The sequence below is a fragment of the Solanum dulcamara genome, chromosome 1 (genome assembly GCF_947179165.1).
Source record: "Solanum dulcamara chromosome 1, daSolDulc1.2, whole genome shotgun sequence".
NCBI lineage: Eukaryota > Viridiplantae > Streptophyta > Magnoliopsida > Solanales > Solanaceae > Solanum > Solanum dulcamara.
The window spans coordinates 4,073,074-4,098,621 of record NC_077237.1 but is presented as its reverse complement, the minus strand read 5'-3'; the positions used below and the strand labels follow the sequence as shown (position 1 = coordinate 4,098,621).

General features: G+C 33.9%; 3 protein-coding genes and 2 non-coding genes across 5 annotated transcripts; 1 reads left to right on the top strand and 4 right to left on the bottom strand.

The window, feature by feature from the left end:
* Positions 1 to 2,496: 2,496 nt before the first annotated feature.
* Positions 2,497 to 2,569, bottom strand: TRNAE-CUC (transfer RNA glutamic acid (anticodon CUC)). Its single transcript has one exon. It is a non-coding gene; the product is annotated as a tRNA-Glu (tRNA).
* A 4,571-nt stretch (positions 2,570 to 7,140) lies between these two features.
* Positions 7,141 to 10,075, top strand: LOC129898699 (pentatricopeptide repeat-containing protein At4g39952, mitochondrial). The gene has a single exon (XM_055973341.1). The coding sequence runs from the start codon at positions 7,214 to 7,216 to the stop codon at positions 9,500 to 9,502; it is 2,289 nt and encodes a 762-aa protein (XP_055829316.1). The 5' UTR covers positions 7,141 to 7,213; the 3' UTR covers positions 9,503 to 10,075.
* Positions 10,076 to 10,798: 723 nt separating this feature from the next.
* On the bottom strand, positions 10,799 to 11,616 carry LOC129886148 (protein TIC 20-II, chloroplastic). The gene has a single exon (XM_055960705.1). The coding sequence runs from the start codon at positions 11,574 to 11,576 to the stop codon at positions 10,974 to 10,976; it is 603 nt and encodes a 200-aa protein (XP_055816680.1). The 5' UTR covers positions 11,577 to 11,616; the 3' UTR covers positions 10,799 to 10,973.
* Positions 11,617 to 11,714: 98 nt separating this feature from the next.
* TRNAE-CUC (transfer RNA glutamic acid (anticodon CUC)) lies at positions 11,715 to 11,787 on the bottom strand. Its single transcript has one exon. It is a non-coding gene; the product is annotated as a tRNA-Glu (tRNA).
* Positions 11,788 to 12,524: 737 nt separating this feature from the next.
* On the bottom strand, positions 12,525 to 21,818 carry LOC129898693 (membrane-associated protein VIPP1, chloroplastic). Its single transcript, XM_055973327.1, has 11 exons — positions 21,517 to 21,818; positions 18,312 to 18,436; positions 18,095 to 18,205; positions 17,944 to 18,008; positions 17,794 to 17,875; positions 15,613 to 15,687; positions 15,032 to 15,102; positions 14,752 to 14,834; positions 13,792 to 13,856; positions 13,581 to 13,655; positions 12,525 to 12,913 (listed from the first exon to the last, which is right to left on the bottom strand). Exons 1-11 carry the CDS (start codon positions 21,635 to 21,637, stop codon positions 12,797 to 12,799), a joined length of 990 nt encoding a protein of 329 aa, XP_055829302.1. The 5' UTR covers positions 21,638 to 21,818; the 3' UTR covers positions 12,525 to 12,796.
* Positions 21,819 to 25,548: the final 3,730 nt, after the last annotated feature.

Below are 25,548 nucleotides of genomic sequence, written 5' to 3'. Positions count from 1 at the left end.
GGTGTAAAATTTGGCATGGGTTGAAAATGGCCTTAATTATATGTTTTGAGTTTGATACTTTGGGTATGAAATCATCTTTGATAAAAAGTACTTTAATTTTTCAAAGTGGGATTCCTAAGGGCGAATTCGAACAAGTCGACCCTTAAACTAGAGTCTAAATATCGGACACTGAACTAGAAACCAAAAAAAAAGTCTACTTATTTCAGTTGGACTAATAAAATGGTCGTGAGTATTATGAATCTTACCATATTTTGATGTGTTCACATATGTTCAGATACATGTATTTCAAAATATATGGTGTCAATTGTATTCAAATAGATTCACATGTATTTGGGATACACATAGAGAAATTTCGCTCGCCTCCCTCTCATCTCATTCGCATATCATGTATCTCATATATGTGCGAATAACATCAGTACATCCAAATACATGTATCAGTATGTATCTAGTGTGATTCACATGTATATGTGATACATATACAAATCTCACTCATCTTCCTCCTATTTTCGCTTGCCTCTCTCCCTATTTCAGTATATCTGGAAGTAATATCTAGATGTCTTAATAACATAAAATATAACTATTTCAAATTATAAGAAGAATTAGTGAATATGGTACAAAATGTTAGTGCAAATTAGGTAGTTTACCCATGCTTTGTTATTCTCTTCGTTTATTTTTATTTATCCACTATTTGATTATTATTTTTTTAAAAAAATTGTCACTTTTAAAATATCAAGAAAAAATAATTTTTTTTTTAATTATTCTTAATATCAATTACTTATTCCAATTCATTTTTTTAAAACCTAAAACGATTCAATAATTAATATGCGTGTTATTATGAAAAAACTCATATTAATTATTACTTCTTATGTAGAAAGTTAAAAATAGTCCAGTAAAAATGAACAAAACAGTAGTTATTAGCAATGAATCAAACCTTGTAAGAACATCCTTAACAACTATCACTTTAGAATCTTTAATCACATGGTTACAGCCTGGATGCTCTAATAACATTAGTTGTCTATATGTTATAATCATCTATCGGGTAGTTTGGTTTGGATACAAATTATGTTGGAATAAGTTATGATGAGATTATATATGGTTGAAAGTAGTTTTTTTTGCTTGTTTGATTGATCATATTCAAAGTTATATTCATTGCATAATTTTTAAGAATAAGTTATTTGTTTACGAAAATACCCTTCATCTTATTATATTTTTTTTACATTTTCTTTGCAAGCTCTGGTTATTCATTCCTAAAAATAAAAATTTCATCTTATTTAACTTAATTATTTTTATTTATGCATTTCCATGATTGTGCCACGTGTTTTTAAAATTAAACTTTCATCTTATTTGACTTAAAAATAAAACTTTCATCTTATTTAGCTTTAAATAAAGTTTTTATCTTATTTAACTTAAAAATAAAACTTTTCTCTTATTCAGCTTATAAAAATAAAACTTCCATCTTGTTTAGCTTAAAAATAAAACTTTTATTTTAAGTTTATTAAAGTAAAAGAAATTTTGTTATTAAAATTATCTACATTTTAAAGTTATCTACATTTTAATTGATATATAAAATATAATTTTTAAGTTAGTAATAACTATTTAATTAAAAATATGTAATTTAGTAGTGAAATGAACGGTTTAAGAGAAATCAAAATATAAATAAACATAAGAATTAAACAAATAAATTCAACTTATAATATATTCATAAATAGAAATTATATTTATAAAATATAATTTTTTAATAGAAAAATATATTATTATAAAAACAACAATTAATTAAAGTTATCAATGTTATTATAAATGTATTTAAAAATTATATAAATATACATGAATGTAAAATTGATGTATAAAAGAGAGTTTACAGGACTATTTTTGTTATTTAATATCTTTACCCAGAATAAGTTATCCTGGGATTAGTATTCCACCTCCAGGGAATGATAACTTATCTCAGTACTAATTGTTAATTTTGGGATAAGTTATCTCAACCTTTGCAAATAAACAAAGGATTAAAGACCACTTAAAAATTATCTCGAGATTAATTCATCTTATCCATCACACCAAACGACCCTCAATGACTTAATTACACTTTCATATTATATATAATTATAAGACATGATGAAACGTTCGAAAGAATCATATAAAATTGTAGTGAATTTACGGATGGTGTTGTTTCTTTCTTAACCAGAGCTTTCGATTTTAAGTCATGAGTATAGTTAATCCTTGATATGAGTGGTTTCTCCAAATGAGCCCTACCACGATACGAATACGGATTAATTGAAATCCAATATGGATATCGAACAGAATGAAAAGTCAAAAAAATAATCATTTAGATGACTTGTTTATATGTTTCACGTAAGATTTGGTTATCTGTATAGAATGTTTGCATTAAATTAAATACATTTCATGTGGTTGTACACATATGGCAGATCGAGGATTTAATTAGCTCTATGAATCAACGTTTAGGGTCGTAAAAAAAAACTAATTTAACAAAAAAAGAAATTCCGTTGCCGGGACTTGAACCCGGGTCTCTCGGGTGAGAGCCGAGTATCCTGACCAACTAGACTACAACGGATTGTTGTGCTTTATGCGGTAAATAAATATAATAATAAAATTATTGTCCTCATTGAAAAGAGAAAAAGAAAAAAGAATGAGAGTCAAATTATTTTTTTCAAGTATAGTAATTCATCAGTATTTAATTTTTATCAAGTAGATAATCTCTCATAGTAATAAATAAAAAACATTTTCAAAAAAATAAAGTATGATTACCAAAGATAATACTAGAATAATGAATATTAATATATAGGACTGATAAGGAGAAGAGGGAGCAGAAAAAATGTTCCACTAGAACCATACCTCACATTGAAAAGAAAAAAATCGATTGGCTACCGACTAAACTTCTACCTTAATCTTCTATCTCTATCTCTTATTTAGGGTTATGTCTTTGGTGTATTGAAGATGTGTCATATCTTGTCTAATCATTTATTTCAAATTCTTCTTATTGGTTCTACCTACCTTTACCTCTTTCTTAGATCTGTCATTGTCAACTTTTCGCAACACTTCCTCACTGATTTTCAAATAAAGTGAAAAATTATTCTAAAAAGTATATGATTTTTATGTGCAAACGAATCCTTATTAACTTGATTTCATTATTAACTTTTCGCGTCACCTCTTTATTGATTTTTATACTAGATAACTTTACTTCCTTAGCGTACGATATGGGCAGTGGCGGATCCAGGAATTTTATGAAGGGGGTTCAAAAAAATTTAAACACACTAATTAAAAAAAATGTGCTTATTCGGATTCAAACTCGCGAGCTGAGACAAGCTAAAGCGAAATATTGAACCCCACTTGCCACTGAGCTAGTCCTTTGACTTATGCTCAAGGGGTTCAGTATTAAATATATACACATAAATCAAAAATTTTATCTTATATATATAGTGTAATTTTTTAACGAAGGGGGTTCGGATGAACCCCCTAAACATGCCTTGGGTCCGCCCCTGGATATGGGTTGTTTCTCTCTCGTATTTACGTCACTTTCGATTATTGAGAAATACTTAGACTTAGAGAGTACGTTATTGCTCATTAAAGAAGCTTAGAGAGTGACTTCCTTTTTTCATGTAAAAGAGTAGAAAAGTAGTCGATTTCTTGATATCTTGTGCATTCGGGAACATGTATATTTTTCATCTTTTGCAGACGTTTTCTGTCCTATTTCTGCTCACCTCTTTTGCAGTATTGAACTATATTTTCGACATTTAAAAAAGCACGCAAACATCCGTCATTTTTTCTTTTTCATGAATGTCCCTTTAAAATCTAACATATGAACTCATCCCTTTCTTAAGAAAATGTTACACGAAAAAATTTAGTAGTGGATGACAAAAAAGTCTTGAATTAAAAAAAGGTGACATTGACTTAGTCAAATGTCATTAAATAGAATATATACCTGATTAGAGTAATTAATGACTTTAGGGGTGCATATTAGAATTTAAAAAATTTAAAATGTTTTTCCTCTTATTTCATTTTCAAATTTTAAAATTTCCCTCTTTTTTATTATCTACCAATCTTACTCCCTTTTTGTTTCTTTCTCCCCTTCTTTTCAGATTTTCTCTCTCTCTCCATCAAATCTTTTTCTTTCTTTCCTTCTTTCTCCTTTTCTCCTCCTTCTTCTTCTTCTTTTTTGTCGTGTCCATTGTAGTCACCACCGTCGCTGCTACTGCTGTTCATTCTTGTTATCACAGTTTTTTATTTATCTTTTTTTTTTAGTTTTACGGACTGTTTTGTTTTGATTTTAAAAATTTCAAAAAAAAAATTTAGTCATTGAAATTTTTTTTGTAGAACATCAAACAATTATAATAGTTGTTGTAATAATTGCGATAGTTGTTGTAGCACTTACCATAATTGCTGCAACACTTACTGTAGTTGCCACAAATAGTTGTTACAACAACTGTCACAGTTGCTACATTAACTACAACAATTTCTTAATTTTCTGCAGCAACTTTAACAATTGTTTGAATTGTTGCAGCAATTGTTGAATTATTGTAGCAACTTTGATAATTATTTAATTTTTTTTTTTATAGAAAATAAAATGTACATAAGAAGAGCTAGTGAATACGATAGTGGTTGTGGCAGAGGAGAAGGTTGATGGTGTTGATGGTAACGGTGGAAGAAGAGGTAATGGTTGTTGTGGCGATGGTGAAAGAGGAGGAGAAAGAGGAGGAGGTGATGGTGATGGTGATGGTAATGGAGGAGGAGAGAGAATAACGTGGTGATGGTGTTGATGGAGGAGGAGGAGTTGGTGGTAGTTATAGAGGAGTTGATGGTGGTGAGAGCGACGGCGGCGGTGGCGGAGATAGGAGGGATAGAAATAATTTTGGCGGCAGAGGAGGAGGAGGGGTGGGGTGGGGTGGGAGAGTTTTTGTGTAAATAATAAAACTTAAGGGTTTTAAAATTAGAGTCATTAACATTAATCTTAAAATTGTCACCTCTACTTAATATTAAGACTTGTATCACTCTTTCTTAGTTTCGAAACTTTTTTGTCAACTTTAATAATAATTAGTGCAGTTGAATAATTACTAAATTACAGAAGATACTCAATTTTAGATTAATTCTCACTCAAAATATATACAATTTTTATTTCTTTATATGAAATGTTTATATTAAATCAATAATGCATGATATATGTTCGAATGTATATAACTATGTAAAATTGAGATAGAGACATTTTTTTCATGTCATTCATTATTCGCAGGTTGATCAAGAAGTAGCTGTTTTTTGTTGTTGCGATGTTGAGAGGGAGCATCCTTCAATATTATTGCTATGGAATTCTGTCATAAGAGAATCAATAGTATTTTCATTTTAATGCATTACGAGAAGAAAATTCTAACTACTTTTTACCACAATATTTATATAAAAGAAAGAAAAACTATCTATTTTTTTAATAAATATTTAAAATCTTGAATTAAACAACTAAAATCTTCATATTAATAAAAAGAATTTTTATAATAACATCCAAGATATTAGTTAAAATATTTTTTTAAAATTAAATAAATCGATTCGGTCCACAAATCTGGTCCAATAAACTCAGAGGCAAATGGTTGATAGGTCGTGGGCTGACCTTTGGATACAAGTCTTAAGAAGCTGGGGGCGTGCCCGCCGGCCCCTCAATATAATTATTGAAAGGATAAAGCGGAACAGACACTTCTCGCAAACAACAACTAAGCCGTACTTCGACCCCCACTATAGAACCCGACCTAAGACCGACCCTATTTGGCTCTACCCAAACCGACTCGGTAACAAAATCGACTGCAATAATTTTTATTGAGTGGCCCAGTTGATAGCCTTATTCGCAAAGTCAAATACGGGGGGAAGAGTTCTAGCTTGGCGAGAGTGAAATTTGTAGTTTTCAAGGACATCTCTAATCTTCTTAGAGTCGCATACCCCTATATTCATTGGCCTTCGAACTGGATCCACACTATCTCCTACATAGATTAGTGTAGTCATGAGATGAAGATTACCCAAGTCTCATGGATTAAGCCACAACTCGATTTCGTTAAGCTAAATACTGACGGTAGCGCGTTGGGTAATCCGGGGGTTATTGGGGGGGTGGCATTGTAAGAGATCACATGGGTAATTTCCTCTTCGCTTACGCCATACCAATAGGGGAGGGAACCAACAATCAAGCTGAACTAGAGGCGGCTACTTATGGGCTTAGATGGTGCATTCAACAGGGCTTCCAGCATGTTATCCTAGAAGTTGACTCGGAGTTGCTCACTAAATGGATCAATCACCAGATGAAACCTCCGTGGAGCCTTCACCAGGTAACTCATGACCTTGTTGATATTATCAAACTATTTGCCTTCTTTTCTTGCAGACATGTATACAGGGAGGCAAACTTCACTGCGGATGCTCTCTCCAAGCACAGTCACACTCTTACCAATCCAGGCCACTACACTACCCTCCAGCAGCTACCTCGTGGTATTCGAGGATACTACATGCTAGATAGAATCGGCCTACCTAGCTTCAGGCGGAGGAAGACCAAACGGATTAAGAAGCCTCCATGATCTACTACTTTGTTTTGCATCCTTGGATTGATCACCCAATTGCAGTGTTTGTGATTCCCCATGTTATAATTTTAGTCATGTTCTTTGATGATCCTCGTTTACGCTAAAATTTTGTTGTATATATAGCTTTTTTGAGGATTCATCTCCTTTTTTCTTTAGATTTTTCCTTTACTATGTAAAGGGAGAGTCTCCCTTATTTATGTTTTTCTAGTTTCTTTGTATCCTCTCTTTTAGGTGCATAGTTTCTAGGATCCTTTTTTTTGTGTGCTTGTATCGGGGATGAGCTGATTGACCTTATTAGGAATATCGGCTTATGAACCACCATAGGATTGGAGGTTAGGTTTATGCCCCCTCCGTGTATTTTTCTATTTTTATGTATAATACCGCTCACCCCCTGGCCGCGCATGAGAGGTGGGAGCCTCGTGTATGGTCTGTTCCATAAAAAAAAAAAAAATCGCAAAGTCACTTAATTATATAATTCTAAAATAAAAATTAAAAATTTAATTTATTATAAAATCTATTTATCCTTTTTAGAATATATTCGTCATCACTCAAACTCGAACTCGAACTCGAATCAAGATGCATTAGCCCCACCCCCACTCTACGATTACAAAAGAGTTCCTATTTTTGCTTCAATTGTCTGACTGTACACACTCTCCATGTTCAGAAATAAACTACAAAATCTTCACCATAAAATCAACACATTCCTCTCCATTAATGGCTCTTCTTCTTCAGACCTCAAATCCCTTCTTCAATCCCACGCCTTCGTAATCACAACTGGCCATACCCACAACGTTTACATAGCAGCAAAGCTAATCTCTCTTTACGCTTCGAACAAAAACCTCATTTCTTCAAGAAAAGTGTTTGATTTCATCACTTTTAAAGACCCTTTTCTTTGGAATTCGATTATCAAAGCTTATTTCTCTAATGGGAAATACACAGAATCGCTTGAGTTTTACTCCAGTATGCGGGGTTTTAACGCTCTGCCTAACCAGTTTACGATACCGATGGTTGTTTCTGCTTGTGCGGAACTTGTGTTGGTTGAAATTGGGAGGGAGATTCATGGGTTGGTGTTAAAATTGAATCTTTTTGATAATAATTGTGCTGCTGGAGCTTCGTTGGTATATATGTACTCGAAATGTGGGGTTATGGAGTATGCGTCTGATGTGTTTGATGAAATTCCTGTTAGAGATGTAGTTTCTTGGACTGCAATTATTAAAGGGTATGTAGAGAATGGGGAGAGTAGTAAAGGGTTGGAGTATTTTTGTTTGATGTGTAAGAATGGAGAAGGTGAGGTGAGGCCGAATTTTCGGACGTTGGAGGGTGGATTTCAAGCTTGTGGGAACTTGGGTGCATTGGTAGAAGGTAAGTGTTTTCATGGGTTGGCAATGAAATCTGGTTTTGGTTGTTATCAAGTTGTTCAGTCTTCTGTTTTGTCAATGTACTCAAAATGTGGTTCGGTTGAAGAAACATGTCGTTCATTTTGTGAGGTTGATGAGAAGGATTTGTTTTCCTGGACGCGAATAATTGCCGTTTATGCAAAATATGAGTGTATAGGTGAATGTGTTGATATGTTCTTGAAAATGCAGGCTAGTGGGATATCCCTAGATGGGATGGTAATAAGTTGTGTGCTTTCTGGTCTAGGTAATGCCATGATGATTTCTGAAGCTAAGACTTTCCATGGATTCATCTTGAGAAGAAACTATAATGAGGATCACATGGTTGGTAATGCATTACTGGCCATGTATTGTAAGCTTAAACTCTTGAGTTTGGCAGAAAAGATATTTAATGGAGTGAATGGACAAAACACAGAGGCTTGGAACGTGATGGCGATTGGCTATTGGAAGGCAGGATTAGAAGCCAAGTGCATCAATTTATTCAGAGAGATGCAATACTTGGGAATCGAATATGATATCAACAGCTTGATATCTGTAATTTCTTCTTGCTCCTGGTTGGAAAAATTCCATTTAGGTAAATCTCTGCATTGTCATATTATAAAAAATCTGATGATTGGAAATGTTTCTGTTGCCAATTCTCTAATTGATATGTATGGAAGAAGCATGAATCTAACTTTATCATGGAGAGTCTTTTGTATGATGACTGATAAGGATGTTGTTACGTGGAACACGATGATGACTTCCTATAGTAGTTGTGGAAAAATCGTGGAGGCCTTTGGTCTTTTTGATGAAATGAGAGCAGAAAGCTACAAGCCTAATATTGCAACACTGGTGATTTTGCTCTCTGCTTCTTCTCAAGTATCTTCCCTGGAGAAAGGAGAGAAAGTTCATCAATACATCAAGGAAGTTGGGTTCGGAAAGAATACTTTGCTTGATACTGCATTGACTGATATGTACGCAAAATGTGGACAGCTAACAAAGTCCAGAGAAATATTTGATTCAATGGAAAAGAAAGATATTGTTTCTTGGAACGTACTGATCTCAGGCTATGCTATGTATGGAGAAGCAAATTATGCTATAGAAATGTTCAAAAAAATGGAACAGACGGAAATTAAGCCAAATGAACTGACTTTTCTTGCTGTGCTCTCGGCGTGTACTCATGCAGGGTTGGTTGAAGAAGGAAAGTTCATATTTAGCAGAATGAAAGATTATTCCTTGATGCCCACACTGAAGCATTATTCTTGTATGGTTGATCTTCTAGGTCGTTCTGGTAATCTGGATGATGCGGAAACTTTGGTTTTGTCCATGCCAATTGCTCCCGATGCAGCTATCTGGGGTTCTTTACTAAGTTCTTGTAAACTTCACAGCCAGGTTGAGAAGGGTATAAGAATTGCAAAACATGCTATTGAATCTGACCCGGAAAATGATGGGTACTATATAGCAATCTCAGACCTATATAGTTCTGTAGGAATGTGGGAAGAGGTAGAAATTGTAAGGAAAATAATGAAGAACAGGAAAGTGAGGAAAGAAGTTGGCTGGAGTACAGTATAAATAATAAGTCATGGTAGTATCAATGTGATGAAGATTTGGCGCTACTAAAGGTTTAACACTTGCAAGAGTAGTTCAATTAGTGCCACATTTTCTGCTCCATAATTTGCTTCACCTGCTGAGAAACAATGGCAAATCTATTGTTGCATTGAGATGGTTTTCAGGTGATTTCCAGGTTACGAGCCTATCGTTTTTCTAGCTGATGATAGTAATCTGGTTTTGGCCCTTCATGATGAACAAATTTTAGTTTTCTCATCCTTTGAAGTTCAACCCTTCAACAATGTATCTTACAATAACAAAAACAACATAGCTAGTGTAATTCCAGAAGTGAGATCTAGAGAGGACAGAGTGTTCACAAACTTTATCCTCCTATCTTGGGAGGTAGAAAGATTGTTTCCGATAAACCTTCAACAATGTATCTTGTATACGAGAAAGGAGAAACTTTATGTTCTCTTTACTTCACTAGATACATTGGACATCAGCAAATGTAAATATTATTGCACCAGTCCAAGGACAGCAGTTATGAAAATTGTGTAGTTACTTCCTATGGGTTTTTTCCTTGATGGATCAATGATGCTGGCATATATGTTTAAGACTTCCAATCTTTTAAAATTACCACACTTCTTTTGAGTTTAGAAGCTTTTTTTTTTTACTTTTTCATAGGCAAGTCAATTTATAGAAGTCTTCAAAGTTCAAACTACAGTCTTAAGCCCGCAAATGGTGAATCCTAAAAAATGTAACATCTCATGGGACGCTTAACATCTTCAAAATTTAATGAAACCAAATGAAAATTGTATAACTTGGACAACAACAAGAACATCCTGAATAATCAACTCGTTTGTCAAGTAGAGTCTCATGAAATCTTTTAAACATAGAGCACTTTGACAACCGATATTTCTCACTACTGTATTTACTCTTGAAATACAGGATAGGATAAGCCAACTAGTAAAAAGAGAGCGTTAGCAAGGAATTTCATTTTTGTACCGGTCAACCAAACCTACACTTTCCTTGGACTTGCCTTACCCTCAACATCTAAATAAAAAGCGGATGCTGAAAAGTAACCAAACATTCTCTATTCAACAAAAACCATCGATATTCCATTAGGGATCGTCTGGTAGCTAATAAAGAAGCAACTTATGCGTGTATTAATTTATATACAAGTTCTACAATATTTGATATCTAATGAGATAATAAGTCATTCCTGCATAAAATTAAAATTAATACGACAATTGATTTACAATTTATAAACTCGCATAACTAATACCTGCATAATCCTAACCAGCTACGAAACTCCCTTACTTCTTGCAAGCCCGTCAATTATATCCGATAAATATCTCATCGATGATTTGATTTAAAATATTACACACAAAATAAGAATTACATGCCCAAAAAATACAAACACATGACCAAAATTCCTTCCTTTGATTACCAAAAAGAAATTAGAAAACAACAACATTTCAAAAAACATTCAAAACTACATTTGCCTATTTGCAGCTTCAGTAACAAAAGGCAAGTAAGGAGTTTTTCCAAGTATAGAAGAAACAAGCCCATAAACAAAACAGCCCACAACAAACACAAAAAGCCCATTATGCATCCAAACCGTAAATATCAGCCCAATACCCGATTGACCCGGTGAGAAAATCCTCTGAATCAACATCGGAAGCACCAGTAGAACGTCGAGCACCACCGCCTGCAGGGCGTTGAACCGGGGGTACCGGTTCAGATTCTCATTCCTTACAATACCTAAGTAGAGAGCAAAGAAAGTGACGAAGCTAGCGTAAGGGAGAGAACGGTAGAGTGAGAGAAGAGGAAGAATGGGTTGAAATGGAAGTGCAAGGGTTGGGTATTGAGTGAAAAGGAAACGGCCGTATTGAAGGCCGTTGAAGAAGGGAAGGAAGTAAGCGACGGCGGAGATAAGGCGGTCGGTGGCCGGGATTGGGTTATAAGCGGCGGAGATGGAAGCGGGTTTGGGTCGGGTCTGAATTCGGGTTCGGCTTTGGAGGAAATTGGGTTTGAGGGGGTGGGGTAGAAGGCGAGGGGTACTGGGAGTGAAACGAAGAAGAGGAATGGAAGCCATTTTGGGGAGAAATGTAAGGTTTTTGGGAGGTGTTGGTGTTTATTTATATGGATTTTTTTTGTTTGAGGTACAAGTTGTAATGGGCAAGGTACGTTCGTATAATGCTGTATATTTTGAAAATAATAAAAAATAAAAACATTCCGTTGCCGGGACTTGAACCCGGGTCTCTCGGGTGAGAGCCGAGTATCCTAACCAACTAGACTACAACGGATTGTTATTTAATTTGATACTAATTTACTTATCAAATTTAATTAAGAACTTATCGTATACACTGTATCTATCTGGAGAATTTATTTGTTTGTGTCCATGTCGGAGACAACAGGGACAAGGAGTGTTGTTACTTTAGGATAATTATAGTTATTGTTGTTGTTTAGGGAGGTTTCTATGCAAAGCTTATAACACTTGGTACTTTCGGCCTACTAAGAAGGTGTCATTTTCACTTGTATAGAATTACAACATAGAGTTGTTCGATGCTTATTCTCCAGGAAGAAAAGTTCACGACACGTGGGCTTGCTACCTCCAAGCGACATTGCTCTCTCAAGCTTTCGCTCGTTAGCCTGTGCCTCAATAGTGTGGTTGCTAGTTACTATTCATCACCTAGGTAAGTTATTGCCTCACTAAGTTAATCAAAGGCAAGGTCGTATGACCATTAAGCTCCTCGCAAAGTATATAGTTCACATCCAAACACCTAATAGGGAAATATGACCAAGAGTGAGTTTTTGTTGTCTAACAAAAGACACAACTAGGAGTAGCAAACTTCTTTTATTTTAAGGAAGAAAAAAAAGGGTAGAATTTCTCTTGAAAGTCTTTAAAGTAATATGTGGAATTTCTAATATTTGATATTGTGTAAGTTAATAATCTTTAACATGAGGAGAATGGGACAAAGAGACTCCTGGAGTTTTTTCACAAGATAAGAGCCAAACCTGTATTTATGGCAAATCTACAATGTAACTTGAAGTGACTTTTCTCACATGAAACATTTGAGTGGCAACATACAAAACTGAAGTCAAGACTAGCTTACACTATATTACCATAATGTAGGTCAATAATTTGAAAGAAGATATATCAACATATCTCAATATACTTTCCTCAGTTTCACTTCCTATATTCGATGGCCATTATCGATGAGGCAACTTTTCGGAAAAGCCAAAAGCCACATTCTTTGAGTAACAAATGACTAAAGGAAGACGATTAGTAGTGTGAAAGATCGATTATGATCTCTAGAAGTCATTTGCCCGCCTCCTTAATTCGTTCAATTCTTTCTCAATCTCTGAGTCTTGAAATTGCAACGAGCTTGAACTGGCAACTGGTGTTCTCCCTGGGGGAAGATCCCCTTTCTGCTTAGTCAATAAAAGGAAAACATTAAACCAAAATACATCAGCTCTACTAGTCTGGAGGTTTATAAGGAAATGCTACATCAACAATGAAGCAGATAATGTTTTTTCTCCTGATAGTTGAAAAAATCTCCAAGGGCAAATTGGGGCACGGTTCAAAACTCATGACATGCCCGTAACCCACACATGCTACGCTCTTACCACTAGACCAAAGTCTCGGGGCACAATAGAGCAAATTATGTGTCCTCAAATAATTCCCCCACCCTCCCATGTCGCCCACATATGCACACTAGTTCTGCTTTTACGGATAATACAATTTCATGGCTAGACAAATTAACTTAGCCAGAAGTGTGTATAATGGAGAGAAACAACTCATACTTTGTCTCATCTATTTACTATATGCAGTTTGATTTATTTTAAATTTGACATCACCGGATAAAAATGTCAGGGAGAAAAAGGAAAATAGCTGGCCATCATTAATGATTATTTTCTTATATTCTAGAAATCCTGCTGCTTGGTATGGTTAGCATACTGTCAAGAATAGCTCAATCTAGAAGGAAAGATTAGTCTGTCCTCTAGGTGCCCATACTTCCATTAATTTGTGCTTTTAACAATAAAGACACATCCGAAACATTCATATCCATATATGGATAGATCGAGTAGAAAATACCTTTGAGCTTCCAGTCAATTCCTTTTTTAAGCTAGCAAGATCATCATCAACAGAAGAGGTCTCCAGTAACGCAAACTGTCAAAAGCAGAATGATCATTTAGGATAAAAATTACAATCCCCTAGAAGCAACTCTTGGACTAGTACAAAGAGAGAATTACCAAAAGCACATGACCTAAAGAAAAAGGTAATGCAATTGAGTAACACTAATTACCTTTCCTTCAAGCTCATCACTGGTTAACTGGTTAAGAGCATCAGCTTGAGACTCCATCGTCAAAACTATGGAAAATCGAGAAAAAGTAAGACAATCATTTTAATCAACCACAACTACTTTAGCGCGTGACTAGGGTAGGTGATTCCATAGTTTCATCAGAACTGTATCCAGTATAACCAATTCTTATTATCAACACTCAGGGTGCGTTCAAGGGTGGGAGGAGAATTATTCTGTGACAAGAACATGTGTCTAAATAGCTGCGCAACAATATGTTGTCTTTACAACAAAAGCACTACTCATACGAGCATACTTTGGCACACTTCGATTAAGTGTTTCCAAAAAAAGGTGCAGCCATTAAACATCTCGCTCAGCTCAGCCTTCTAGCGGGGTCATTTTATCCATTTAAAAAAAGGTGTCAACATCTTGTTTATAGCATGTCTTTTATCCCCAAATTTGCAAAATGATCTCTGACATGAGTACCTTATCATATTTTCTCTTTTTATAAGACTTATCACTTATCCTTCTAGTGTTTGTCTTTCTTTTATAAGCAATGACAGCTGGACTCAACAAATTGTAATAAATAGCAAGAGTCCACGCCCATGGCTGAGCTCCTCCTGGATTCTAGCCAACATTGTGAGATTTTTTTTCTCAAAAGACATCATTTCATATAAGATACATCTAGGGTGTCAAACATTAGACACCAAGGTGAAGACGTTAAAGAAATAAATCATTTGAATCAGTAACATCACAGTATTCTGAAGGTTACATTTTTGTAGTTGATAGAAGGAAAATGCTGTAACAGGATCAGCACTCAGTCTTATTGTTTATAGACGCGGCCAAAAAATCAACCTCTACAGCTATTACTACAAGACAAGAAAATTTTAAGTAGAAGCAAAGTAAGCATCTGAAATCGGAAGCAAAAGAAGAAAACAGGGAAAGAGAGGCTGGAATGTGTGTTACCTTTTTCTTCCATTCTTTCAAAGGCTGAGAGAGCGCTGCTTGTATTTACATTTCCCAACATCTCGCTTACTTTGGTTGCCGTCCTAAATGATAAACCTCATAGTCATTTTCTTGAAACAAAACAAATTGTGTGACAATGCCACATATATTTTTTATTGATGCGATAATTTTATGATTAAGTTGGGGAAAATGCCCCTTACAAGAGGTATAATCAAAAGTGTGACCCTGGATATTTGTTATTCAGGATAAACATGAAATAATGAGAAGGCATGTAACTGACTTTGCTGACTGAGCACGTGCTTTCAGAGTATCCTTCTTCGATTTTGCTTCCTGTATCTTGCTCTCCAAAAGCTGCCAGATGAGAGATGACAACAGTCAAAGATAAAGGTTCCAGTTCATTTTAACATAAAGTGCAACACCCATATTTTGGTAAAATTTGTTCCTAGATGAAACTTTCAATAAATATCCCCAAAAATTACGCAGATTAAAGACCAAACTTCTCAATTTTTGTTTGACCGAGAAATCCACCTGGGCCCAACCCTTATAACCAATCATAGCCCTCAAATCTTGGGGATAATGGGCTCACCCCTTTCCCTTATCACATAGATACTAGATTTAGTTCGCATGGCCCAAGTCTCAAACCTGTGACCTAAGTCACAAATCTCCCAACCTTTGCCACTTGAACTAAGCCTTGGGACTTAAAGAACAAACTTTTTTTCATCGAGTGAAAAAACATGTATATGTACTCGCAAATCATAAAATGAGCAATCAAAGCATTGTATCTTCCTTAGCTTTTTGGTAAAGAAGCTATGCTCCAGAATAATAAGCATCCCTGATAAAAAGAAAAGGTTTGAAACACACCCGTGTATTGCTGACCAGATTATCAACCACAGTCTTCTGCTGATCAAGTTGAGTCTTCAAGGCATTTGCATTATCCTGCACAATTCAAACTTGAGTGGATGCAAACTCGAGACATAATAGTCATGATGTTCATGTCACTTCATTATCCTCTTAAGCAGACACTCTGCAAACAATCAAGAAAATGATAGTGTGTGGCATTCTTGGTATAAAGATCCTCAAGTTTAAAATCTGAACGAGCTTTTTCAACCCACCCCACCCTTTTACCCTTATTCAAATATCTCTTTCTTTACTTGGGAAATATGAAACCTGATGTTAAAACTTACTAGTCTTTTACTAAGACATCCACTTTGGCATATCAAGCTCAGAGAAGCAATCTACTGAGATTTGAAGGAGATGAGGACACCATGAGACTCTTCAATATGTGAAGTTAGCCCATCTTCCGTGTTACGAAGTCGTGGAACCCAATTGTAACTAAATTGTATCACTACTCAAATTCCACCTGAAGTCGGCCAATACCTAGTTTTGTGGTTGTGTTCATATTGCAATAATACATTAGACACAACACTCTTAGGGGTCATTTGAGAGTGCATTAGAGAAAATAATGCATGCATTAGCTATGTGTATTACCAGTACCTTCTTTGCTACAATTATTCAACCTATGTATAACTAATGCTTGCATTACAATACATTTTATTGTGTATTGAGGTATGTATTACTAATACCATGGATTTCTATGCATTAGTAATGCAATGGGTTTTAATGCATGCACTAACATGGTTAAAGACACAATTGTCCCTCAAAACTTATTCCACATCCTTTCCACCATATTTGTGGAGGGTATTTTTGTAAGTAAAATATTTTTTTAAAAAAATTATGTAATGCATGTTGTGGGATTTCACTGGGTTGTTGTTGTTGTTGTATGTTATTTTTAATACACCAAACCAAACACTGCATAAGAAAAATCTCAACATAACTAATACAAGCATTGTTAATACACTATATTTTGCATTATTCTTGTACACTCTACCAAACGACTCCTTAAGATATTTTATGTATGTTATTGGTATTGCAATTATACACTTGAAAACAATGTAATGGACCAAAAAATATCAATCAATAATCCTTATTTCTATTAAGACATGAAATTTTGTGTATAACATATAACACTGGGTGAAAATAATAAATTTAAGAAATAATAACACAAAAAACTAGACATACAAATGTGGCATATAGTTTGGAGGTTACTGTACAAATACAACGTCACTGTTGCTCTTCTTCTCTTTTATGAAAAATTGGACTTCTTTTTGTTATTTATAGTGGTGTTTGAGCCAGCTCGCACACTCCTCGACCATTGTTTGAGCCAGCTCGCATACACCTCGACCATTCTAGCAGGCATTTGTTATCTCCCACGAACACAATTACCGGTTAACTTTATCCACTAAGGCTTAAGCAAACGAGAACAAATACCTAGTGTGTTGTCTTTACTGGGGCTTGAACCTTGGATTCTAAGGTTTTGCACCCACTTCATTGACCACTAGGCCACACCCTTAGGTGTTGACGGACTTTCTATTATATGTGAAATTTTAAATAAAGGATTGTTGAGGATGTTACTGCCCCTCGACTATTCCACCAAATCCAGCACATAGATGTGCTATTACATCACAGAAAAGCTAATGTAATTCCACCAGAGGTTAGTCAGATTGAGTTGTCTATCTTAATTCTTGTTGTTGAAGAATTTCCAATTTCTTGATGCACTTTACTATTTTCCAATCCAATCAGCTTCATAAGATTTATCTTCTGAGAGTTTCATCCATGTGGTATTAACTTTCTCTCTGATTGATTGGGAGAAGGTCAGGTGATAGGTTCTTAGACTAGATTTAAGGGATAATAATAAAGTTTGAAAAGTAATTCAAGTCCTTCATTACCAGCAAATGCATAAGTCGTGTCACTCAAGAATGTAACTCATCAAACTGAATCTAACTCCTTGGTCTTATCTGGTCTATTCTTATAAGAGATCAAGGAGATCTAACTATTATAATGAAATATCAAAAGAAAGAGCGCAATACAGAATTCCACCAACCTGAATGATAAGATAACTTCCTATTCCACGAGAACTCCATTTTAAACACTATACAGAAATAAATGAACTCTTGCAAATTTGCCAATAGAAAATTGCCTTACAGCATAAGATTTTCTTCTTTTGAGAGCTTCACGAGCAAGGTCTTCTTCCCCCTTTCCAAGAGCAAGCTGGGCTCTACGATACCTAGGATTGAACCAAAATTAAACCAAAACTAATACAAACAAAACCAATTAAGCTTCCTTAGCACTTACCAATCTTCAGAAGCTTGTTGCGCAGCTTTATACTTATTTTCCAATTGCTTTTGTGAAGCCAAGACCTTCAAAGGAAAACATCAAACTTTTTTTTCACTTCCTTAACTATGATATCTCAATCACCATAAAACGCAACTTGCTAAGGGCATACTTGTGCTGTAGCTTGTCGCAGCTTAATCAAATCATTATTCATTTCCAGCACAGTCTGTTCCAAGATCTTCTCTGGGTCTTCGAAGGTGCTTATAAGTGCATTTGCATATGACTACATAACACATAAAAGAGAAAATAACATCTGAGTTTAGAGCGAGAGATAGGAGACTGAATGTAGTTATACATGATTGAATGACAAACAACAAAGACTAGATTACCTTGACAACTCTAGCAAACCGATCAAATAGATTCATACGAGCTCCAAGGGCACCCCCACCATGACTGTTACACCTGGATCTATTAGAACGAGTAAGCTGTAGCCCAGCAAGTTTTACAGCTCCCACTGCAAGTAAATAGAATTCGTCAGCAAATTAATGCTTGGGAAGGGGTGGACGAGCGTGGGAAGACCGAGAGAAAGATGGGAGGGGAGCGTTTTCCAGCAGAGCAATGAAAGAAGATTAACTAAGGAGGAACCTGCTAGTTTACTAGCAAACCTTGACTTACGACCCTGAACACTATGTAAACAAAAACTAGGTCTTATACACGAAAACAGAATACAATGAAAACTTAAATATCTAGTCCTACCAATTTAAGTATATTGGTCAAATATGTAAGTATGAATGTCCACCTAAGTTGCTCGGACTCTCCACAAATGTTGCCGCACCCGTGTCGGATCCTCCAAAAATGCACTACTTTTGAAGTATCCGAGACACACCAAATGACATTTTTGAAGAGTCCGAGCAACATAGATGTCCACCCATTGTATACAACTACACATAGAGCTCTCATATGGTTTCAATCAAGTTAACGTTACATAAAAATAAATTGGATGTCTTTCATCAAACAGTAAAAAGATGAATAAAAACACCAAGTACTTCTCAAAGGTAACACCAAATATGAAGGAAGCAATTGACCAACACATTAGTTATTCGTCTTAACTGATGAAATCATGAGTACATGTTAACTAATTTGCTTCTATGTACCCAAAATAAATGGAGCTATATCTACATACAAATAAAAGCCAAAGTTTCTTGTACAGAAGCTTAACCTTAGCAATTTAATAGCATAAGCAAAAACATGACAAAGAAGAGACTATACCACTAGCCATTACGGCACCCTCAAAGAATTCCAAAAGCACAAAACTTTCTAAACCAACTTATTAGACTGGCCAAGCATAACAAGAAGTTAAGAACTAAGAGCGTCAACATCCACAAAGAGTGACAAAAGTGCAAGCCTTCCATAGGTCTTGATGAGAATGCATGACAATGATACATCATCAATGATATATGTGGGTTGAGTTAAAACAGAATTTAAAATAATTGTAAAAAATTTGGCGCTATCCCACCTTACTTGCCTAGAGCACAATTGTTGAACAGTAATGCATGCTGAGGCATTGAGTTGGCCATAACATCTATATTTAAGATAAGGGTTATGAGTAAAATTTTTGATATAGATGCAAGGATACAACTAACAAGAATAAAAACAAAGATGAAACTACATGATATTTGACTATATAATATTCATTGTTGTAATGAGTGGATCACGCTTTATAAGTTAAGCTAGCTTAATCTAATCTAAAGGTTAAGATAGGGAGGGGAGGGTTGGTCAGTAGGATGAGTTGCCATTGAGATAGCTCATACCGTATTACTGTCTTTTAATGAAAACATTGTACCCAGGATGATTCATCCTGAGATTTTATTTTTTTATAACCGTGTGTTGGGATCAACTCATGGGCACTTGGATTAATTCCACAAGGTACTTGTTGCCTTCCACCAACATAGATATCGGGTAACTTTGTCCATGGGGGCATATGGAGAGAAATCACCTAGTGTAAAACACCCCAAACACTGAGTAGTTGAGAGACTTCCTTTCAAGTCTCAAATTTATCGATGCCTAAACTTGCTATTACCATGGTCCTATAACGTCATAACACCTAAAGGACCTATATCTATATCTACACCATCCTACTGAATGATGAAAAATACATTCAAACACAAACTTTAACATTGATAAATTCCACTACACTATCCATTTTGCTGAAGTATGAATAACCAACCGCAAGTGAAAATCAATGCACAAGTCTTAACCAAGAAAAGAAGTTTCAAGTATTTTAGGTCCATAATACAAGGAGAGTAACGATGATGTCCCACATCATATTGGAGCGTCGTAATTGATTTAGCAAAAAATAAGTTTTCAATCTATTGGACATAGTGAAAATAGACTGAAAATCGGTGGGTGAAATGGAGGCTCGCCTCCGGTGTATTGTGCCAAAAAAATGTGTTGCCAAGGCTTAAAGGTATATTTTACAGAGTGGTGGTTGGACCAACTTTGTAACATGGGGCAGATTGTTAGCAATCAAGAACACCCACGTTCAGAAGATGAAGGATGAGGATGCTCGAGTGGATGTGTGAGCATACTAGGAGAAATATGATTAGGAACAAAGTTATATGGGCAAGGTGGGCGTAACCAATGTGGAGGATAAGATGAGGAACGTGATGCTTAGATGGTTCGGGCATATGAGAGGAGGTGTGCGGATGCACTAGTAAGGAGGTGTGAGAGGTTGGTTGAGGCAGGAGAAGTAGAGGTAGGCCCAAAAAAATTGTAGGAGGTGATTAGACAAAATATGACACAACTTTAGCTTACTAAGAACATGACCCTAGATACTGGATAGGAAGTATGGAGATCGAGGATTATGATAGAATAGCAGTAGGTATTGGAGTATTGTTGCACCTTATGTGTTTATGTGGGAGAGGGAGAGGACTAGCCTACTCCTCTCTGCTTCTCAGTAATAGTAGCATTACATAGTAGTCGTGTATTCTCTTGTTCTTTAATGTATATTACTATTGTTGCTTCCTTGCTTTGTCTCTTGCTCTTTTGCTACAATATTTTTTCTTGCAAACTTGCTTCGCAAACTTTTCTTTTGATCTGAAAATCTATTAGAAACCGTCTCTATACCCACAAAGACATGGGTAAGATACGCATACATCTACCTTCCCCACAACTCACTTATGGAATTACAATGAGTATGTTATTGTAAGGCATTGTAAAACAGAACACAATTGAAGTGCTTCAACCAGCTTCTACCAATCTACATCTTCTAAGGGAACTGGTTCACAAATACTAATGAAACCAAACATTAAAAACAAAGTAGAGATACAAAACAAACAAAAAGGCTGCATCTTTACATCAACTGAATTGATAAATCCCACAGTTTGAGGTCAGAAACTAAAAATTGGAAAAAGCCACAGTAACCAAAAGCTTAAAAACTTAAAAGGGCCTCACGGAAACAATAAACACAAAAGATTTAGAAAACCCCATTAAAGAATTTAACAGAAAGCTCAGAAATTTTCAAAGAATAAATCCAATACAAAGCAATTCAAGAAAACCCAATTTCAGTAATTTCAAAATAAACTGAAACATTACCTCCTTGACCAAAGAAAGAAGCTCTAAAAGGCATCACCTTTACAACAACAACTCTATTACAAGATGAAATTGAAGGTGCTGAAGCCATACTTATCCCTGTTATTGGTGTTCTTACTGCCATTTCAGCCAAATGGGTGCCCAAAAATTGCAACTTTTTGTATATACAAAACCAAGAAAATCAATTATTTTGCTAAGTTTTCTTTTTCTTGATTTGGGTTTCTCTCAGTTTTCCCTCTTCTTGTTTGTGGTTCCAGGTGAAAGTTCGCAAAAAGCCCAAACACTTCTCTTCAGCGTTTGGATATTTCCCCCTTTTCCTTTTTTTTTTCTTTCATACATTTTTTGTTTTTTGTTTTTAGGTTTATTTATTTAATTTAATCTAAAAAAAATGATTAAATTTGTTTCTTAACTATGTCGAAATTTATGAAAGTCGATGCATTAAACTTCCGTTAGACATAAAGTTTTATTGTATGCAATCTACTTTACATTTTTGCAAAAGGTATTATTAAAAAGAGGTTTTGTTAGTATGGTTGATTTCTAATTGAGTTTTAATACTGACAACAATTTTAAATTATAATTAAAAGTAAAAATAATCTGAATAATTTTTTTCACACACATTTAAATGTTTTTTCTTTAATATTAGTACCAAAATGAAATTACCTTTTCCTCTGAGTGGTCAGTGGTATATATTAAAGACATAATATTAAGTAGGTGTTTGGTGAATTTAGAATTTAATTTTAATTTCAAGTTTTTATTTAAAAGCAATGTTTATTTATAAAATTTGCAAAAACTTTTTAATTGAATGTTAAATCTCAAATTCTTTTTTTTAGAAAAAACAACTGAATTTCAAGTTCTTTCAATTGTAAAACTTGACCTATATTAAATTTATAATTAAAAAATAAAATCCATCACTCTAAAATTTTGCAACAAAAAAAAAATCCAAGTTCGACGTAAAGGTATTGTATGTAGCTATTATATGGAAGGATAATTATATCAAAGAATTGCTAGTTATTATTATTGTTGATTTTTTGATCAATTGAATATTTATAGAATTATGTGTATTTGAAAGTTTATAATAATATGTTATCACACATATTTATTTATAAAAGCAATATGGAGATGTGTGATTTATTAATTAATAATGACCTTAGGAATATATAATCGATACCTTATTTGTGAATTATGATTTACTCATTTGATCATAAGATTGTATGAGAGTTGAGGAATTTTTGATACATAATTTAATTTCACAAATTTTGAATCCTCGAGAAATAATAAAATTTTAAAACATTCAAATCAAAATTTTAACTTCAAATCAACCTAATCAAATCACTAATTTCAAATCATGATTTCAATTGGAAAATTAAAAACCTTCCAAACACCTTTACCATGGTATTCAATACTTGGCTTGTTAGTCAGGTTTATTAAAAGCCAAAAACATTGGTATTTTTCTTCGTTTTAGCTTGTTTATACTTTATAATTACAATATCCTCTTTGGAATTAATTAGTTTTTCCTGTGAAAAATTGTCCTTCAAAAACATCCAAATTAAAGATCTTTATTCATTTTAAGTAGGGAAACTTACGTAAATATACTATATTAAGAAAAAATATTTATCAATTATAGTATTAATTTTTTTTCACTTGACGCTTATAATATAGTTTTAATACAATTTTAATACATATTAGCGAGAATAATTTATAAAACTCATATATTACAAGTTTTATTCATGGATAGTATATTTATCACACACTTTAATACACTTATAATTCATTGTGTCAATTTCTTACCAAACAAGTATAATATATTTTAAAAACACTTATAATGCATTTATATTGCATGCATAATTCACTTTTAATACATGACATATAAATCATAATATTGCTATGAATTGCTATAGATGGTAATAAATAAAAAGTATCACTAATATCTATAATTATTTATTAAAAAGTGTTCTCTTTGATAATTTTTTCTTTTAAGTATGAATGGGAAAAACACTTTCAATATAATTTTTGATTCTCTAAATTATTGGGTGATGATCCCTACTCGATTTAAGATTTTGATCCTTTTGATTTTTCAATTATGTTTGATGAAATTGTATGACGTATGTGTTGGACACAATTAACTAATTGGTGGATTGTTTGATACTTGAGATTTTGAATATTTGATATCTTGAACTGCTGTATGATTTGATATTTGATTCTCTTAAAACAATTGTATATATACCTTCATTAAGTATTTCTTGATGGTTTTGATAAGCTCATTTCTAGAATTTATTTCTTGTATTCTTACATATCTTATTTTTTAATATGAAATGTTAGCTAAATTTATTTGTTTAAGTTTGATATGATATATTTAAGTTTTATATGGGAAATAGAGAATTTAATGGCTCAAAATCAAAGTTTATGTGTCAATAAGCTTTATGTTTAGCAATAATTTGTTACTATCATAGATAATATATCGAGAGAGATTTGAAGATGACGTCACGTCAAATAGACTCTTTGAAAGCATAAATGAAGATCACATTTGCATGTTGAATTGGAATTGGGAGTTGAATTTCAAATAACACTTTGTTACAAGAAAATCTTTTTGGAAATTTAATGAGTAAAGGCCTGCATTCGAGGTTAATTTTAGATCTTATTCCAATTTGCATGTAGAAAGATCAACTTTTGATAATAAATCCAATGAATACTTGCATTGGGTTTCAAAATTCTTTGCGACCTTATCATTTTAGTCTCCAAAAGAGAATTTGAGTCTCCTAAATCTTTCATATCAAATTGGGTTCTTAATCTTCTCTCTCTAACCAACATACGATACAATTTCACTTCACGGCACGACCAAAAAAAAAAGAGCTTCGCTCAGGCCTTGCTTTGTTCTGCGCCAGTTTTCAAGCTAGCACCCGTTTCGGTTAGATAATTCGGTTTTCGGTATTTTATGCCCATCCCTATCTACAACACGAATTTTATTTCAGTTAGGGTTCTTGAAGGTTATTCTACCTAATCCTTAGCTCATGCATATATAAAGGGTAATATATTCCCTTCAAGAGGCATCTCGAATATTCCAAAAATTCTTGGATATTCACAAAGAGATCATGAAAACATCAAATATTGTCTTGAGAATTCTCAAAAAAGTGATCTTGAATATTCCATAATCTCTTGGATACATAAAGATCAAAATCTCGAATTTCCCGTCAACTCTTGGGATATTCATAAAGATATCAAAATAAATCACTCTTCTTGATAATCAAATACTTCAAGAAGATCACAACTATCCCAACAATATTAAGAATAATGAAAGTAAACACTACTAAAAATAAGGTTTTCCCACCATGAATTAGTGAAAAAATTGTGTTATAGAATATGATTTTTCCACTTATTTTTCTCCGAACCAACTCACTTGGAAAAGAAATAGTGGGAAAGCGGTCCTCACTGAAATAGAGGGAAACTTCAAACATTACAGTTTTTTTTCTTACTGATTCAATCAAAATATCTGTGGGAATAGCCACCGAACATTTTCTAGTGGGAAAATAGTAATTTTAATTTTTTTAGTAGTGAAAATTATGATTTTTTTTACTCACCCTTTGATGCAAGGAGGAGGAAGAGGGGAGAAAAATTGAGATTTAGCCATCTGAAAATTTCTCAATCATAGTAATTAAGAAATGCACAAAATTGGGCTATAGTGCTAACTTCGTATTTCAGGTGAAATAATAATTTTCACTCATAACACCTCAACTTCAAAGGAGGAAGCAATCCGTACCAAGATTAATTTTGATTAATTCAATTGGGAAAAGAATTAAGAAAAATCTATTGGACTAGTTTGTACTCTACAACTCTACTGCTTATATTATAACACCATTAATGTAATTTTATGATATTTTGTGTAATATAATTATCACTTACTCGAGATTTTATCTATTCAAATAGTGACAATTACATATATAAATCACAAGATATATGATATTAATAGTAAGGGAAAATTACGTAATTATATGACTTAAGATAACATAATTTTTAAAAAATCTTATTATTTGAATTAAT